The sequence below is a fragment of the Myzus persicae genome, unplaced genomic scaffold (assembly GCF_001856785.1).
Source record: "Myzus persicae strain clone G006 unplaced genomic scaffold, MPER_G0061.0, whole genome shotgun sequence".
Lineage (NCBI taxonomy): Eukaryota > Metazoa > Arthropoda > Insecta > Hemiptera > Aphididae > Myzus > Myzus persicae.
Window position 1 is genome coordinate 211,333 of NW_019102203.1, and position 18,888 is coordinate 230,220.

The following is an 18,888-nucleotide window of genomic DNA, read 5'->3' on the forward strand; positions in this document are numbered from 1 at the left end:
TAAGTAGGTACACCGCGGTACGGTATACGTATTTAGTTTGTAGGTACTTGGTAGAGTATACGTGTACCCATAATACTTGGCTATTCATACCCATACCAAACAAACATAATAACAATATCATCCTCTATATACAATAACACTATTATTATTATTATTATTATTATTATCGTATCCATCGTGTACTGATTGCTGCGAGTGTGATGCAAGTGCGTAACGCCGCGCCGTAACGGTACTCGCGGTTACGCGTCAACGACGAGCGGACGAGCGGCAGCGGCGGCGGTGGGTATGTAGTCGGCGCGCAAGTACACACGGTAGGCGGCTCACCGCCGACGCCAAAGGGGGGTGACAGCCAGATGGGTGGGTGGGCTGGCGGCGGGCGGCGGCGTGCCCGCGCGTGGTTGCCAATATACGCGCGCGCGCAACGCGTTCGGACGCTATTCAGATCGTAAATATCGCCCGCGGCCGTTGGAAGTGCTCGCACGCATACAATAGCAATAATATTTTGTACTGCCGACTCGCGGTTTCCGTTTTGTTTCCCTTTACACGACGACTGTGAACCTGTGATATTACTAATTAATAATATTAGTTCGCGCCCGCTCGACGGTACTGCCGCGAAAATAAAAACGGTTTTATTTTTCCGCTATCCGGCCGGACGACCGTTTGTCCGTTTTTCAAATTATTGTTCACGAGTCCTTCAATTAATGATTTATTATATTATTATTATTATCAATCCATAATTACCGGAGCGATAACCGACAACCGTACGGCGAAACGGCTTTATAGTGACGACGATAACGAGAACAATTATTATAGATACGATATTAATAATATTATGAACGCGGACGGCGCAACCGCAGCAGCTGCAGCCACGACTAGGACCGACGACGACGACGACAGCAACGACGACAAACGCGCCGCACGGAAAGACGTTAACACTCATTATCGTCGTTAAAAGCGGCCGTAGCGAGTTCAGTTTTTCCCGCCCCTCCGACCCTTAACGTTTTGTGATAACGATTGTTATTGTTATTTATTTTTACGGACGTGTAGTTCAGTAGGTAGGAATTAGATATTTTAGTAGTAAACATTTAGATACCTACAACTGCACTAGGCAGGAAGGTAGATAGACAGACAGATTGGATTACCGTTTGCCGATCGATCGAGAATATCATATTACTTAATATTATTATTATAGGCAATAAATCGTAGCCGTCCGCTTCGGCAGGATCGATAAGACGGTGTGTGCGTGCGCGCGTCCGCCGCCGTCATCGCCGTCGATGAACGAACTTTCCGGTGTTTTTTTCGCGAAAAAACCAACGGGATGGATACGTGCGTAGACCCTAACGTTCCGCCGTGGAAGTTGGAGCTGATAAACAGAAGACGGACGAGAAACAATCAATCAAAGTGCGGCGGTGGCGGCGGCGGCAGCAATAACGAACAACAACTACAGGTAAAACCAGTTCAATGGACCTGGTCCCCCCCCACCACTCAACACTTTCTCCAGCAGCCGATCGCCGCCGCCGCCCAGATACCGATGCCGCAGCCGCCGCATCAGCAGCAGCAGCCCACAGTCGTAGTCGGCACTGCCGTGTGTCCCACCAGCATGAGGCTGTTCAAGTGCGAGGCCACCGCTATCATGACCAATTTCAAGAAAAATCCGCAGATCAACCGCTGTCGATCAAAATTCAAAACCAAACCGCAGATCATCACCGAAATCACCAATGGCCAGGACTACCATTCGGATTCCAGTGAAGAGTTCAAGTACGGTCCGGGCATCGTGAACAAACTCAAATCCAAGTACATGAGCATGACGGTGCGCGAACAAAAACCCAGGCCGTCGTTGCGCCGGTCCACCAGCATGGACAACATCGTTGACGACAAACGGCTCATCGACAAACCCAAACTCTATTCGCAGCCGGACGTTGTCAGTGTGGCAGCGACTGTCAAAAGTGAAACCATGAAACGTGCCCGTTCCATGGAGACGTTGTCTGATCCCCATTCGGTCAACGCTAACGGCTACATGGATGAACAGCAGCCGAAAACAACTAATGGTGATTTGCCACCACCGGATGTTGTCAAGACATATAAAAAAATATTTGAAACCAAAACACAGACCGAAGTGAAACCCATCAAGATAAAGCCTGCAATTCTACCTAAGCCGATGATGAGTCCAGAAAAATCACGTCCGGCTAGAATGAACAAAACACCATTGAAGAAAATGTCCCCACCAATTAAATATCCTAATAGGTAATAATATGCACATTTAATAAGTTGTGGATGAGTACCGACTTGGTTGTTTATAACTGTTTTAAATTCCTATCTCTTCATGATAATTATTAGACAAATGGTTACATATTATAATTGACACATATTCTAGATAGTAATATGAATAAAACATGTAGGTATTTATTATTATACTATTTATTCATCTGTCAATAGGTTTCTATTAATTTCATTTGTGTTCTATGAATGGTCAGCGATCACTCATTCAAACTTATAAAATGTTAAATATATAGCTAATAAGACCAAAATTATATCATATTATTACTTCTGTTAACAGTCAGGTATTATGAGCTCATTAAATTCTCTTAATTAATTCAAATATAGTTTAAACTAGGTGTCTATATACCTTTAAAACCTAGAGTTTGAATGCGATTTATTTTTTATAATTGCCTACATAATATATACCAATATATTTTCTTTTAATGTAACATTGTAGACTGTAGTGTTTGATAGTTATTAATATCTATAATTTGTTATGTGTTTATTTGGTTATCTACAGTTTTAACTTATAAAACAACATTAAACTTTGATAATAGATGGCACCTAGTTCGTTAATCTCGTTTTGTTTTCCATTTACTATGTGAGTTGCTGTAGTACCTACCTATTAATTAGTTAGGTATTTATAGGTACACACAATTGCATTATGATTTGTTGTGTATTTATTTGTCAAATAATAATTGTATAACAAATGTAATTTGCCTGTATTTATATTTATAGTTAAATAGTTAATGTTTAATATTACCTACTTAAATGATTTAGTATGTGGGTATTTTAAATAGGTATGTAATGAAAGTTATAGGTTATACCAATTACATTCTTATATAGGTATTCATGAAGATCAGAAAACAGAAAACATTTTAATAGTTTCAAACCAAAAGTTGATTCATGTTAGGTACCTAAGTATTTCTTAATAAATTATGCCGTATGTCTTTATTATCTATTTAAATTTGTCATTTATTAGGTATAACTATATAAGTTATGTGTTCATTATAAGACAGTTTAATTTATTACCTAAGTACTTAAATTTTGTAAAATATTACTTAAAAAATTAATGAATTCTGTTAATTAAAAATGACTAAGTATATTATCTAATTTGGTTATCTGTTTATAGATTAAAAAAGAAGGAGCCATTGGGTTTTGATCGTTCCAAATCATTGATCAATGATGAGGTTAGTTCTAGCCAAGATGAATCATCTATGTCGTCTGACGATGGTGGATCACAAAGACACAGGGTTATTATTAAAACCGCCATCACTGCAACAGCTATTGATAATAAACCAATATCAATACAAACCAAGCAGATATGTGTTATCAGACCAACAACCAGAACTACTTTACAGCCTGAAGAAACTACAAATGCTCAATTGTCTGATAAAGAAATAGAAAACAAATTTATAAACAATAATAATAATAATAGTACCAATAATACCAACGGTGAAAAAAGAATAAGTGGCTTGTGGGATAAAAAACGTTGGGATAATCATGAAAACAGCGTAGTTTTTAATTTCGTCAACAGAAAAGGAGTCCCAAACTATATTGACAGTGATGGTCCAGTGCAAAGAAGAGACAATTCTTATGTAATTTATAGTTTTCATTGACTTATAATTATTTTTATCTTATTAATTTATTTAATTTTAGGGAGTTAAAGATGGTTGTATCATGTTGGACGCACACTGTGAAGAATCAAGTACTGATGATATTGATAATGTAAATAATGATAAATATGTCACTTTTGTTGGTGGCAATATTGTAATTGGTCGTTCAAACCTTCGAAAAGAAAATACACCTACTCCGAAAAAAGTAAGTTTTATTACCTACAAAATTGTGTCTTACATGATACATTTCATATTTTATATAATTACATTTGAATGTTATCTCACAGTTCACTCATTATTCTTATCCTTATTAAGTACTTATTTGAACTCTTATTTTTTTTATAAATTTAATAATAACTTTTACTATGCTTATGGTTTTGGATATAAAATTATATTTCCAAACACTGATTTGTGAAGTATTAAAATATACTTGATTTGTCATTAAAATGTTATACTCTATGACGGTTGAAATTTGAAATATTATGGCTTGGATATTATACCTATATGAGTATATAATTTTTTCAAAAATAACGTTTTTACATAAATAATAACCAAAACTATTTGGTTTTGTACATTATATTCAGAGGAACAAATCATATTTTAAAAAAAAAGTATTGTTTAGTAATATTTGTAAGTATTATTAAATTGTATTAAACATAAAATATCATAATTATGAGATTTCTGGGATTATATTATACAATTTGCTGAAAGGTGTTTTTAATGTTTCAGACTTCTATACTTAATTATAAAAACTCATATAAATACATATTTTCTTAAGCATTTTATTTGTCATAGATGTATATAAAATTTTTTTTAAAAATAAGTACATTTAGTTTAAAATCTAAATCATAAAGTAATAATAAGAAATAATTTGCAAACATTATAGAGTTTTGGTAGTAATTTTCAAACAGAATGAGTTTTAATTAAAACTTATCTTTACCTGATTTTTCTGTTTGAAAATAATTGAATAAGTAACAATAAAGGGTAGATTAAACAAGTTTTTTATTATTATAGCTCGAAGACATTCATCATAGGTCAATGAGCTGGTTCTTTGTAGAAATAGCCTCGGGCATTATTATTTATTTTATAAATACAATATGTACGCATTCTTTTGCACAATGACACTTGAATGCTGAAGTATTTGCCACTGGGCAACATGATGCACATACAATATTTCCTGTTTCAATGAGATTTTGTAGTCATTACTTCAATATAACCTTTGTTAAATATAAATGTTTTGAATGTTGTAGTTTTTTAAGATTTTACTTAATGCCAAATAAGTGTCTATATGGACATTATTATGGTTTATCTCTCTTTCAACAATTATAATAATTTAAAATAAATACAATGTGGGGAAAAAAAATATTACTTCATCGAAAAACTTGTTAAAATAGGTACCTAGTTGATAAAAATATTGATTGGAAAACCTATCCAAAACAATATCAGAGAATATGTCAAGATAATCACAGGAATGCATTTTTTTTTTCGTAAAATAACAAATCAGCAAATAATTTAGTGTGAATTAAAATCGTAATTAATAGTAAATTATATGTTCTGCGTTCAGATTAATATTTATAGTTTCAGGAAAATCGCCTGGTTAAGATAATAGAATATGTGCCATTAAACATGGTGTTTTATAATTTGTTTATTATTCAGATTATTTCTCTTAAAATTATTAAAATTAGATTGTTATTAACTACGTTTGCCGAAGTATTAACCGTGACATTTTAATGGGAAATTGAATAAGTAATTATGTTTTCTTTGTACTTTCGCGTAAGGTTGTAAGGTGTATTATACTTATAGTAAGTGCTATAGTTTGTTGCATAGGTATTTTAGGTTGCCATACCGGTTTTAGGTCAATCATTAGCAAAAATATGTAGTCCGATAAAAAAAATAACCAATCTACAAACCGTTTAAAATTCGCGATAGAAAATTAAAATTTTTAGTGGTAGAAAATTCTTCGTTGTATAAGAATATAGTATCCGAAGGTCATAAACTGTGGGTCATTGTGCTGTAATAACAACTTATAACGGCACTGTGTTCTATTAAGTATTAACTGTTGGAAACTAAGTAAACCTAGTTTAAGGCCATATGCAATTGAATCTGCGAATAATTACCGTTTTAATTCTTAATACGATATCGAATACGTGACAGCCTTTATTGATGTGTCACATTAACAATTACCATTTATTTTCTAGGACCTCCACATAAAATTCTCCGACATACTTGAAACGACTCACGAATATCCGTCTGAAGCTTCAATGTTGATCGAAGAGGAGTCAACCACAAACGACGATTCTTCAACCATGTCGCCAAAAAGTAATGTACACAATTTATCGTTTGGAATACCTTTAGATTTTGTTCTTGCAGACTGGAACAAAAACAATGGTTCATATACATGGTATTATTACGTTCCGCATAAAACTATACACTGATAAAATGTATTATATTTCGTTTAAATATGTACGTATTGTTATCGGTATGGTCTGCAATCTACATAAAGTAGGTCGCGAATACTTTCACTGATGGTCAAGGTTCAACATTGAAATTACATCTTGAAATATCCCGTTTGCATTTAGTTTTCAACTGTTCTCATTATACACACACATATATATATTATATATATTATATTGATTTACCACATTACTATGCGTGTATAATTCATCCGTCATGATGTCCGCTTATTTATTCCGTTGCACTTGAATCGAACTAAAATAATTATATGTATTTAGCATATCAATAAGGACACTGCGTATTAATTTCATATAGACATTCCTTTCAAACAAACTTTTCGAAACCCATTGGTTATATTATTTTCATACTTGTAACGTACATAATATTTAATATTAACATGAACATACATTAGTTCGATCAAAAATATTTTGAGAAGTTGTTATATTTAAAAAAAATCTAATCATTGGAAATTAATGAAATCACAATAACATAAAATACTTCCATTTTTTCTGTTAAATGAGTGTACATTTTCGCTTTTAATTATTGTTTCAAAAGATTATAAACAGAATCGAATTATTTTTGAGCTATGAATTTCTAATTATTATAATTATCTCGGGGAAATGTTTCTTGTTAAACGTTAAATTATAATTTTATTGTTTAGGTAAATTCGGCAATTACATTCCAAGTAAATTGGGAACAAACGAAGAAGCGTTTCTCGGTGAATATGGCGTGAGCAGAAGTAATATAAAACCTGTAAAACGTGCGGTCGATAAAAACGAAGAAGACATGTCAGTGATGGACACATATGTGCCCTGGAGTGAAGAAACTACACCCGATCTCTTGTTTTGAGTTCCTAATCTTTATATTTTGTGTATGAGCTCAATGGTGTTTTTTCCAAACAATATAAATTTAACGGGAAAATCGATTTCTTTACGTATTTTTTTTTTTTTATATTAAATAACTATATTACCTGTATTAAAGTTTAATTTAAAACAATGGCCAACACGATAAAATACAAGACTCAATGAGAAATTCCTCGACTGAAAAACTACATTCTTTACATAATATTTATATATTTTTACGATTCCTATAAATACGTGTAATATTTTTTTGCTAAGTAGTATTCGTTTATTATTTAATATTTCTACTATTAACTTTGATGTTGTTTATTTATTTGTGCTTTTTTTTTATATAATATAATTCAATCATAATATTAATATGATATTTCGATTTTTAAATGCATTTTGTACCTATTTTACATATTGGCATCGTTTTTGAAGTTTTGGAATTGAAATAAACCGTTTTGACACGTTTATTATATAAAAAAAAACACAGAAAGTGTTGTCTTACAATCTATAATCTGTCACCCATGTGCATAGTATTGTAATTTATAATTTTATTATTGTTAAGACTGAGTGTCAATATAGCTCCGACTTCTCAGAAATTGCATTACCGGTTCCAGCGAACAAATGAAAAAGCAATAGAGGAGTGTAAGAAATGGAGGGGATTTCTCGTTGTACATGGTTAGTACCTACCTCTACGGTTGTCCACGCCCAGAAGAAATACGATTATAGGACTATGCGTTCAGAGGATTAAATAGATACGTCTGGCTAGAGAATTAAATTATACTCGTGCGCTGCAACTATATATTATAGTCGTCTCGTTGGCGTCTGAAGTCGCAAGACTCGTTCTCATCATTCGCGTGAGATATTGTAATATTATATCCCTAGGTACCAATACTTTTTTTTAAATTTATATTTTGTAAATGGTCTATGTATATGTATATTGTGGATGACCGCACTACATTTTAACTCCATCGAAATGGTACATTTTATTTATGAGTGTTTCCTATATTAGGTATAACTTATAACTTGTAAATACATTGGAAAGGTATAGTATATTATATAGTGTATAATATACTACAAACATACAGAATACACATGGTGGGCTGGGCAGTAGGCTATTAATACATAATACCTATATGATGAATAGACAATATGTATACCTACTATAGTCACACTACGTACCGCTCGTCGCTGCAACTTTTAAAAGCACTAATAAATGACACTACACAATTGTCGAGAAATGCGTAGGTATCCGTCCATATGCGAACGATTTACGCATAATTCATTGTATAATAACATTAGTTATTATCGACTACAGCGTGGTGTAGCTGCATCCTCGCCACGGTGTGTAATTTGTTAGAAACTGCCGTTATCCGTGTATATTTTTTTGTCCGCACGCGTTTTTAAATGGATATTTTACAAATGAGGCCCTGCTTTCAGGTATTATAATTTAATAAATTTTCTCACTACCTTGACGTGTGCCTATCATTGGTTTTAGTTCGGCGTTATTTTTAATTTTTAATCTGTCCCAACAGCCAACCTATTATACCATCATAAGTTATAAATACCAATTTGTATTTATATGTATCGTATACGTTTTGCTTTCACGATCTGTTAAAAATTTGGCGATATTCCAATTTCCAGGTGTCAACGACTTACAGTTTACCTACATTTACCTATAAATTATATATTATAATATTATGTCAATTTTTGGAAAGCGAGTGACGGAGTGAATGCTGAGTGGGCATAATCTCCAGTTCATAGATATAGTATGTAGTTCAACTGTATAAGTATTAATGTATCTGTATTATAAATTATAACTCTAATATGTCTATTGTAGTATTGTCTACGTTGGAAGTTAAAACGGTGGAACCACTGGGGCTTCCTCATTGTCGAAAATCGATGGTTTAGGATTGCTCCAGTCCCCAATCGAATTCTTCCCATGTACTCTAAAACGGGAATTACCCATTTACGCAAAAATAAAAAAGATATGTTTTTCCAACGGTCAATTTGCGCCAAATTTACCTGTGTAAACATTTTCATTAATGACTTGATTTAATTCATTTATTTTAAAGACACAACATACCTACGTTGTAACATTTGTAACTCATATTTATTAGTTATTTTCACAAATCTATAGATTTTAAAGTTCTGTGTTTTATTGAGTAGACAGGCTGAAAAAAGCTTTAAATCAGTTTTATTATGTTGTACGGTTTAATAAGTACTTCGATATCGGATAATAACGATCGCAGTGTGATTTTAATAGACATTCGTTAAGTTACACTATATATATGGGTACCTACGTAATATTCTCGTCTGTATTTTGTTTATTTTAATCAGTATAACTAATGAGAATGAAATGTACGACAAGAAAAAAAAGGGAGAAAATATGGTTATGGACAATTATTGGATATTGAATAAGTATAGGTACTCCTTAGGATAGGTTATTATTGATCATAATGTTGAAACATTTTATATCCTTGCTTATTTGAAATTTTTTTAAATTTTTGTTGTGTCTCTTAAATATATGAATTGAACTTGAAGTTGTTAATGTAAAATGTACACAAATGTAAATTTGGCATGTAACCAAAACAAATTCATTTTTTTTTTGCCGCAAATGGGCGATGCCTCCTAAAAGGATTGGATAATCATTTTTAATGCTAAAGATTTACAATTCTTGTTTGTAGAAAATGGTCTTGAGTAAGTAAATGCATAATAACAAAACATCGAGGTACCTAACAATAAAACATTAAAAAAATATTTTGATCAAAAAAAAAAAATATTAATTTTTTAAAAACAGTTTATATGAACGATAAGGTTAACTGAAGACCACTCGAAACATTTTACTCTAAAATCAAATTATAATACGTATTACGTAGGATATAAGTATAATAGTTCATAGTCTATACTCTATATAGAAGTTTTGCTAAATATACCTATATGGCTACATCATCAGCTACTTATGTACTTGAACTTCTTTTGGGTATCCAACGTAGAAATTATTGATCACACTTAAATTTAGTATTCCATCAAATATCTTATAAATTTATTAAAATAGTTTCCAAATTGCCGAATTTTGTAATATCATCTATTATTAAGTTGTAATAATAATGTCTTCAAGTGAAAAAAGAAGCAAATTATATACGTATGGTGTTAGGGTATTTTAAGCACTCCAATAATTGCATCTGTTTACCGCCTGTAAGTTTTAGTAAACTATTAAGATTTAAAGATTTAAGACTGTTTCATCACTTTAAGGTTTTGAACATGACAAATATCAGTTCATCCTGAACTGTGAATTTAATTATATTGTTCAAAGCCTTAAGGTTTTTATAATATTTTAAACTTACTTACTTATACAGATTACATCAGACTATATTAATATATTATAGGTGTACTGCTACGACCTACCTATCATATTATTATGCAGTCGTTGACAGATAATAACTTACTAAAAACGGCGGCGGCGCAAACACTGTGAACCAATGGTTCTTCGTATTCGATGCTACCTACCTACTATTAAGACCTATTTACCAGGGCCGGCTCAATGCATAGGCGAGCTAGGCACCTGCCTAGAGCGGCACTTTAACAGGGGCGGCATGCCGGCATTTTAAAAAATGTAATTTAATTTAGTACAATGAAATACTTTAAAAAATATAATATAATAATTATAAATACATAATAAAATACTTATAACGTTCTGTCAATATTCGTAAGGCCAATGCGATGAAAAACAAAACTATTTTTAAAGTTCAAACTTGACCGGCGAGTACGGCCGATGCGATAACGCATCGGACGCACTCGCTTTCCAGTTTGGACATGTCAAATCATGTTACGGTTTTGTTTTATATTTTAATCGCATCAGCAGCATTTTGTATATTGTATATTCGTATAATTTGTATCTAACTTTTATTTCATCGTGACTCGTGCTCGATTCTTAACGGCTGACACAACACACAAGCAAAATTGAAATTCAGTTGATTACTTAAGTAAGTAAAATACTATCGGTACATCGTACATATTTATAAAACTAATGTTCAAATAATGATTTAATGACCAAATATTAAAACTTATGTCTATATATAAATCTTGTACTTACCTATTATATTTTCATTTCTTTTTATATTTTAAAATTACTTAACTTATTTATCTTTAGAAAATATAATTCATATTACCATGTAATATTATCATATTAAAGTGATTTAACTAGAAATATCCTGATATTCATCAACTTTTAAATTTAAATAGGTAGGTATAATTAATACAATTTTTTTTTAAATTTAATATTCAGTTTAGAAAATACGATTTTTTTATTAACAAGTCGAAACTATACGTAATGTGCAACACTATAATAAATGTTATATAAATACATTTGGGTTACTTATATTTTTAACATTAAATTAAATATTACCTGTCAAATTTTTTTAATCAATTATATCATATGTGCGATGTTACATATTTAAATAGTTATCACTTATCAATAAAAATAAAACATAGTAAAAACTCAACAAAACGTCAAATTTACTACTATATTTTATTTGTAGAGTCTACAGTTTGAAAATGTCAGGAGAAGGGAATAAACGGCAACGTTTATCGGGTGCACAATATAAAAAAAAACGAATTGAACGAGAAAAAGATTCTGCTAAGCAACGGGTTGGTCTTCTTCAATTTTTAAAACCAAATCAACAAATCGAACATAATTTGTCTGTGAATAACTTTACGCTTCATTCTGAAAATATTAGTAATAACAGTACGATTTGTGAGAAAATAATTGATAATGACGTCTCAAAAAGTCATATCGATAATGAGCATCAATCAAATAATGTTGAAGATCCTGAAAATATTAATAATAACAACACGATTTGTGAGGAAATAATTAATAATAATATCTCAAATAATGTTCAAGATGATATTAATATCGTCTCTGATGATAGCATTGACCTTACATTTTTTGAGGAACCATCAAAATGGCCTGATCCATTGAATAATGGACATAGGTTAATATTAGTAAAAAAATTTAATAACCCAGTTCAGATTATTTTAACTCAGTATCCTATAAATGATGACAGTAGATCATTTTCTAGTAAATACTTTTATCGAATTCTATCAAATGGTGAAAACATACAGCGTACTTGGCTTATGTATTCAAAAGATGTTGATTCAGTATTTTGTTTCTGTTGTAAATTGTTTAAATCTGGTACATTTTCTCTTGCTACACATGGTAATCGAGATTGGAAAAATATAGGAAATATTCTCAAAAATCACGAAAATTCGCCTTATCATAAAAATGCATTACTAAATTGGAAAGAATTAGAAATAAGGGTGAAAATGGGAAAAACTATAGATGATGTTAACCAGGTGATTATTAGGGCGGAAACTGAACACTGGAAAGCTGTTATTAATCGTATAATATCACTTATTAAAATTATGGCTGGACAAAATTAAGGATTCTATTGACTTTACCTGTAACTGCTGCAACAGCCGAGAGGAGTTTCTCAAAACTTAAAATATTAAAAAATTATTTGCGAACAAATATATCTCAAGACCAATTAGTAGGATTAGCCACTCTATCTATTGAAAGTGAAATTGCTGAAGAATTAGACATGGATGAACTTATACAGAGCTTTGCTTCACTAAAAGCAAGAAAAGTCAATTTTAAATAAAATTAAGTTTGTTTTATTTTATTTTATCAATATTATTATTATAATTTTTATTTCTTAAAATTATGACAAAGGTTTAATTATTTGTAAGGTTAAAAGTGAAAAATATTTTATAAAGCAATAAATATTTGAATATATTATTATGAATTCTTAAAATGTAAATATGTGTACCTACCTAATGAATTTATTATCAGTTATATTATATAACTGTACAAATATGACATTAATATAAAAATATATAAAAATAACCCAATAGTCCCAACACTAGTTGTTATTCCTTTAAAATAAAAAAATAAAAAAAAATTTTCATGTAGGTGTTTATGTCACATAAAAAATAGGGGGAGGGGCTAAGTTTAAATTAGAGCTCAAATTTTTTTAGAGGCGGCAAATTTAGGTTTTGCCTAGTGCACTATTTTTGCTTGAGCCGGCCCTGCTATTTACCTATTTGACATCTGCTATAAATATAACGTCAATAAATCCATAACTAAACATATCAAACATTGTAAAACTGGTGTTTGGTATAATAAAATACCTATTATCATTAGTTAAAATATTAATAATAATTACTGAAACGCCTCCGAGGTGTAAGAAATTCGAATAACTATAGTACTTATAGGTAAATATACTAAATGAGTAGGTACCTAAATAATATACTATAATATTCTGACGAGTATAAAATATATATATAATTGGGGGGGGGGCAAACTTCCTGAGCTCCCCCCCCCCCCCAGTAAAATATTGAAATTGTGCCTATGCTGACGACGACGTAGTTTGTACAGTGTACCTATAGCTATATTCTATATTTACCGCAATCATTTCAAATGTTGATTTATTAATTATTCGGGACAAGAATAATATTTTAAATTGGTAAGATTATGACCTATTCACAACTCTTTCGATCATAAAACTGTCTATTCCCAAATGTGTTGTTTTAGTTTCAAGTAAGCACCTATAAGTACCTATTATTTGATATAAAAGCAATGCAACTTTCCATGTATATAGCATTTTATAGGTACCTACAACAGGCTACGGGGTCAATAAGTAAAAATAAAGTAACTTAAGAGTTAAGAACACTGGTTATTCTATGAAAAACAAAATGTAATGCCTTCCAATTTGTCATGCTACACTTTAGAGCAATCAATTAGTTAGTAATAACTTGTCATCAATTTAGACAAAATATAGTGCACCTGAGTGAAAAAAATCAAGAACTTTTCTCAGACGCCAACTAAAATTAAATGCACTTATCTACCAGCAATATGATTTTATTTTCTAGGCTAATATTATAATGTGCTTGTTTAATATTAAATATTTTTTTCTTTGTAGAAAGAAACACTCATATACCAACAATAACACTCAAAAAGTACTGTTTATCAGCGGAACTTGGCACAAGTGTTTAAACGGTTTTATGAATGGAACGATTGGCCTACTTTCGATATGGCTCACTATGGCTGTAATAGCGTACCTATATCTAAATAATATATATAGGTATATGTTAGCTGTTATCCATCTATATTTTAATAACATATACCTATACCTACAGGCTACAATATGAGAATATGATATATACCTTGCTGATATTATTTTTTTCTAGCGGAAAACATGAGTTGCGCATAATAATATTATTCTCTCAACCGTGGGTACCTACGTATTTTTTTATAAACATAATAGCAGTACGCGCGTTAGTAATATTTGGTAGGTACTTATACGTTTTAAGATATTCTATACCTACCTACGCACGTATAGTGTGGAGTGACACACACATTAATTTCAGCTAAGTACCGCGAGTTTTGACGAAAAATAATAATAACAATGTTGATTATGTAATACAATTATGTTTGTTTCGCTCCACGTAGATTATAATACCATTGATCCGATTAGTTATTACATACCTACCTACCTATGCTATAGAAGTTTTATTTAAACATAATATATTTTAACGTAACTTATTAGTATAATAGATACAGCGTATATATTATACTTAAATCGTATTTATATAGGTATACTATTGTAAGACGTGTATAACATTATTGTATTCACTTGAATACTTGATCGTATATTATTAGTTACAGACAAAACTATTGAAATCAAAAACATTGGGCCTTGGCTCCTCGTCAGTATAATATAGTGATTGTATTATACCTTAAGTTTGGTTCGACACGGCCAGGCAATTACTATTGTGCGTATACCCGCGATTGTCATCATAAGATACGCCTGTTTAATTAATTGCGTTCCTACCTACATTTCTATATTATTGGAAAAAAAATAGTTAAACGAAAAGTTTTTTCCCAGCAAAATACGCGCTATAACTTGTAAATTAATTTAGAAGTTAAATTGTCTGTGTATGGTATAGTGCATCATAATATTATAGATGACGTATACTTAAAATATGTTTTTAATTTTTTAATTTTTTACGTACGTATTACAGAGGGTTCTATTGTGCTTCATGTGCTGTTTTATATTATTATGTACATCAGAAGCTGCTTTTTAGGAACACTCTTGGACTAAGGGGAAATTAATCAATTAGCCCATTGTTTCCAATATGCGATAGGTTACTGTATAATGTATATGTTTATGTTAATAATATTTTTTACATATTGTGTTAACAAATACAGATTTATTGTAAGTTTTCAGAATAAAAAAAAATACGTACGTATTTAATTTTAAATACATACTTTACAGTGGACATTATTATTCAAGTAAAATCAAATATATAACTATTAATCAATTTTTTTTTTTATTGATCTAATAAACTCGACAACTATGGTCATTATTTACAGTTGGGGTTGAATACAGTATTTAAGATTTTAACAGTGTTTTCTGAATGTGTACAACATTGGGAGTAAGAGTATTTGGTTACATAGTATATAGAAAGAGGAAAACAAAAAAAATAAATAAATACATATTATTAGATTAAATTGTAGAGGCCTGTTAGTTTCAAAAATTTTATCATCTTGTTGTTCTCCACGGGATTGGGTCCCAATGCGATGTCGAGGGGCGTATTTAGATTCAAAAATCTTCCAGTGACTTTTTAAAAATGCTATAGAAAATCACTTAGTAGTTACGATGTATAAAAGTGTAAGACTTTCAATTATTACTTTTTAGCCTTTTAGAGTATTGACAAGGACTTCGTTTTATATAAAAAAACAAATTTGTTTGACAAAATTAGTATTTCAAGTTGAAACAATTCACCCTTGAGATGTACTTATGTATACCTATACGGCTATACCTACAGAGATATGCCTATACCTACCATAGTACTGTATAATAATATATTCACAATGCATATGGTTGTACATATACACATTACACGTACACTACATATAGTATTATTATACTGTAGGCTATATAATAAAGACCGAATTTGAAGCAACTTTCGTGAGATGGACTACGAAACATACTAGCAATATATCACAGTCAGTCTTTCGGAAGAGTATTTTTTTTCTCGTGGATGACTTTTCGTGGTTAACGAAGTGTATTCGGGGCAGGAGGTTATATATTTACACACGCACACGCACACCAATAATGGCTATATTTTATTTCGGCTGACATGATAAGATACACAGTAGTCTCGTCGAATTTGTCGAAAACCGTTCGCGTCCGTGTTCCGCTCGTGCACTTATGTAGCTATGAATTAGAAGGGGGCGGGGGAGGGATATTATCTGACGTCAAAGTATCTACGTATAATACCTAAACCTAAAATATTATTTAAGGTGATTTTTTTTAACCAACAACGTGGTATAGAATCACACACAATGTTACCAATATCATATTTTACTATACAGGTAGGTATTCTACTAGCGTACCCGGTGCAGATTCAATGAAAAATAATAAGAAGACGCTCATATAGATATTGACCGGCACCCGCGGCTAAATCATACCAAAAACATTGTAACATGTGTTATTATAGGTTTCGATTTTTTTTTTGATTCTAGATTCATGTAGGTAAAAATGAGGTTTTATGTGATTAAATATAAATTTGTTGTATTTTTAGTAGTTATCAGCACGAATCGTTATAGGCAGTTTTAATCTGTTAACTGTCTATTTATTATCTTTAATGTTTACTTAAAAAAAGCAATTAATCATTAATAGATATATTATATAGCAATGAATATAAGTATACATGATATATATATATATAATTATACTATGATAAACGATAACTCTAGCGACAGTTGATGAAAAACAAAATGTTGTGATGATGATGACGGCCACTTGACAGGCAGATATGTAGTATTTGGAATTTTCTCACCCCAGGTTAGGTTATACCACAGAATTATAAATATCAAATTTTTACAAATGCAATTATATCAAGGTCAATCTTCCCTCTCCCAACACCAGGCACGTATACAGGGGGGGGTTCAACCCTCTTGTTAAACGGAGACAACACAATATGCGGGTGTGAGTGTTCTCTTAAATTTTCAGGACTTTTGAGTATACATACTATATACCTAGGTACCTATAGGTACAAAAAGATACTGTTTGTTTATGACATGTAGGTATACCTGTATACCTACATGTACTGAACGATCTCGTAACTATTTTATTAAAATTGTATTTATCCTTCGTACAAACCTATAAATTATATTATTATGTATTCACTAGGAGTCAAATTAATTTTAAATAATGATCATATAGAGGCGTTCCAGTACAAGGATCCTGCGAATAATACATAATTCAATATTTATATGTATAGACGTATAGTCACAGGTTATATTGTGCTATACTACTATGTATGTCTTACCTTGACGACGCCGTCCACCCTTGGTTTGTAATTCTCGAGAAACAGGCGACGCATTTTGTAGGACCAAATAGGTAATGATGCTCACTAATCGCCATTATTAAGTAGGTATAATATGTAAAACTATATAAGATTCATTTTGCTACAATTTCGTCGTATTGCATAATATCTTACAAACTCACGAACGGTGACAAGAAAACAGTTAGAATGTTTGATCGAGAAACGAAGAGAATTGGACGGCACAGAGGACACGTAAACAACAGTCGACGGCTATCGTTTTCTATTATAAATTATAAGTTTGGTCAATGGAAAATATCGTGGTATAAAGTCTGGTACCACGACCGTCGTATAAATTCGATGACCACGACCGTGGTATAAATCAGATTACCACATTGTATGTAATGTACTCGTGAGAGGCCAATCGCAATATTTTCAGCTGTCGGTCAGTCATTTTTTTGAAAACAAGCCCGTTAGTAAGCATTTTCCTTCAAGTCCGTCGTCGTGAAATCGTCTGATTATTTGCTCGCTATTATTTTATCAGCAAGACAAAATTCTCGTTGCTGATTTTATTGGCTGTTTACAGAGGATTACTAGCCGAATGCGGTACGTCAAGCCGTATAAGACACACCAGGCGGTCATATCATCAATAGGTAACATCTATTTTATTATTTCAGTTCCTTGTAAGCACTAAGCTGTAGCCTGCAGTAGAAATTAGACAGTTATTCATAATATGCTTTTATAATTGGCGTTGTTTAGAATTTATTGCAATGTGTAACAATTATGTGTTATTCACTTTTGTAATTATGAGTATACAATATACATTATAAAGTATAATACGAGTACCTCGATAAATTTGTAAGATCCAAGTTTAACTTTGGTGAAAATGTCTCGTTATACACTAATGCGGCTTTCGCATTTAGTGGCCACATATTTGATAAATGTTTAGGTTTATTATTATGTGTGCATAAACAACGAGTGTGCGTAAATCATTATATTATTTTAATCGAATTTTGTTTTGAAATACATTTTCTAAATTATTTAACGATATATTTGTGAACGAACTCATCTGTACTTTGGGAACCTAGCTCAAAATTCCTATAAATATGTAGTTATGCCGATAAATGGTAGGTACTTGTGTTACACTGTTGTGATTAAAATATAACAGTATTAATTTATATTGAAGAAATTAAATTTGTTTTCACGCAGATACGCCCCTATATTGTATGAAACAATGGCGTGACAAAATGCGACAACAAATCAAATGGCTCTTGTTGGACGATCGTGAAATAAATGAAATAATATTTATATGTTATATGTTT

The 18,888-nt window shown here is 31.4% G+C and overlaps 2 protein-coding genes across 2 annotated transcripts; both read left to right on the forward strand.

Moving 5' to 3' along the window:
- The first annotated feature begins 1,318 nt into the window (after positions 1-1,318).
- LOC111031543 lies at positions 1,319-7,287 on the forward strand. The gene is made up of 5 exons (XM_022311546.1): positions 1,319-2,244; positions 3,392-3,857; positions 3,919-4,080; positions 6,074-6,194; positions 6,991-7,287. Exons 1-5 carry the CDS (start codon positions 1,319-1,321, stop codon positions 7,176-7,178), a joined length of 1,863 nt encoding a protein of 620 aa, XP_022167238.1. The 3' UTR covers positions 7,179-7,287.
- Positions 7,288-11,731: 4,444 nt separating this feature from the next.
- Positions 11,732-12,834, forward strand: LOC111031553 (zinc finger MYM-type protein 5-like). Its single transcript, XM_022311556.1, has 2 exons — positions 11,732-12,575; positions 12,653-12,834. Exons 1-2 carry the CDS (start codon positions 11,732-11,734, stop codon positions 12,832-12,834), a joined length of 1,026 nt encoding a protein of 341 aa, XP_022167248.1.
- Positions 12,835-18,888: the final 6,054 nt, after the last annotated feature.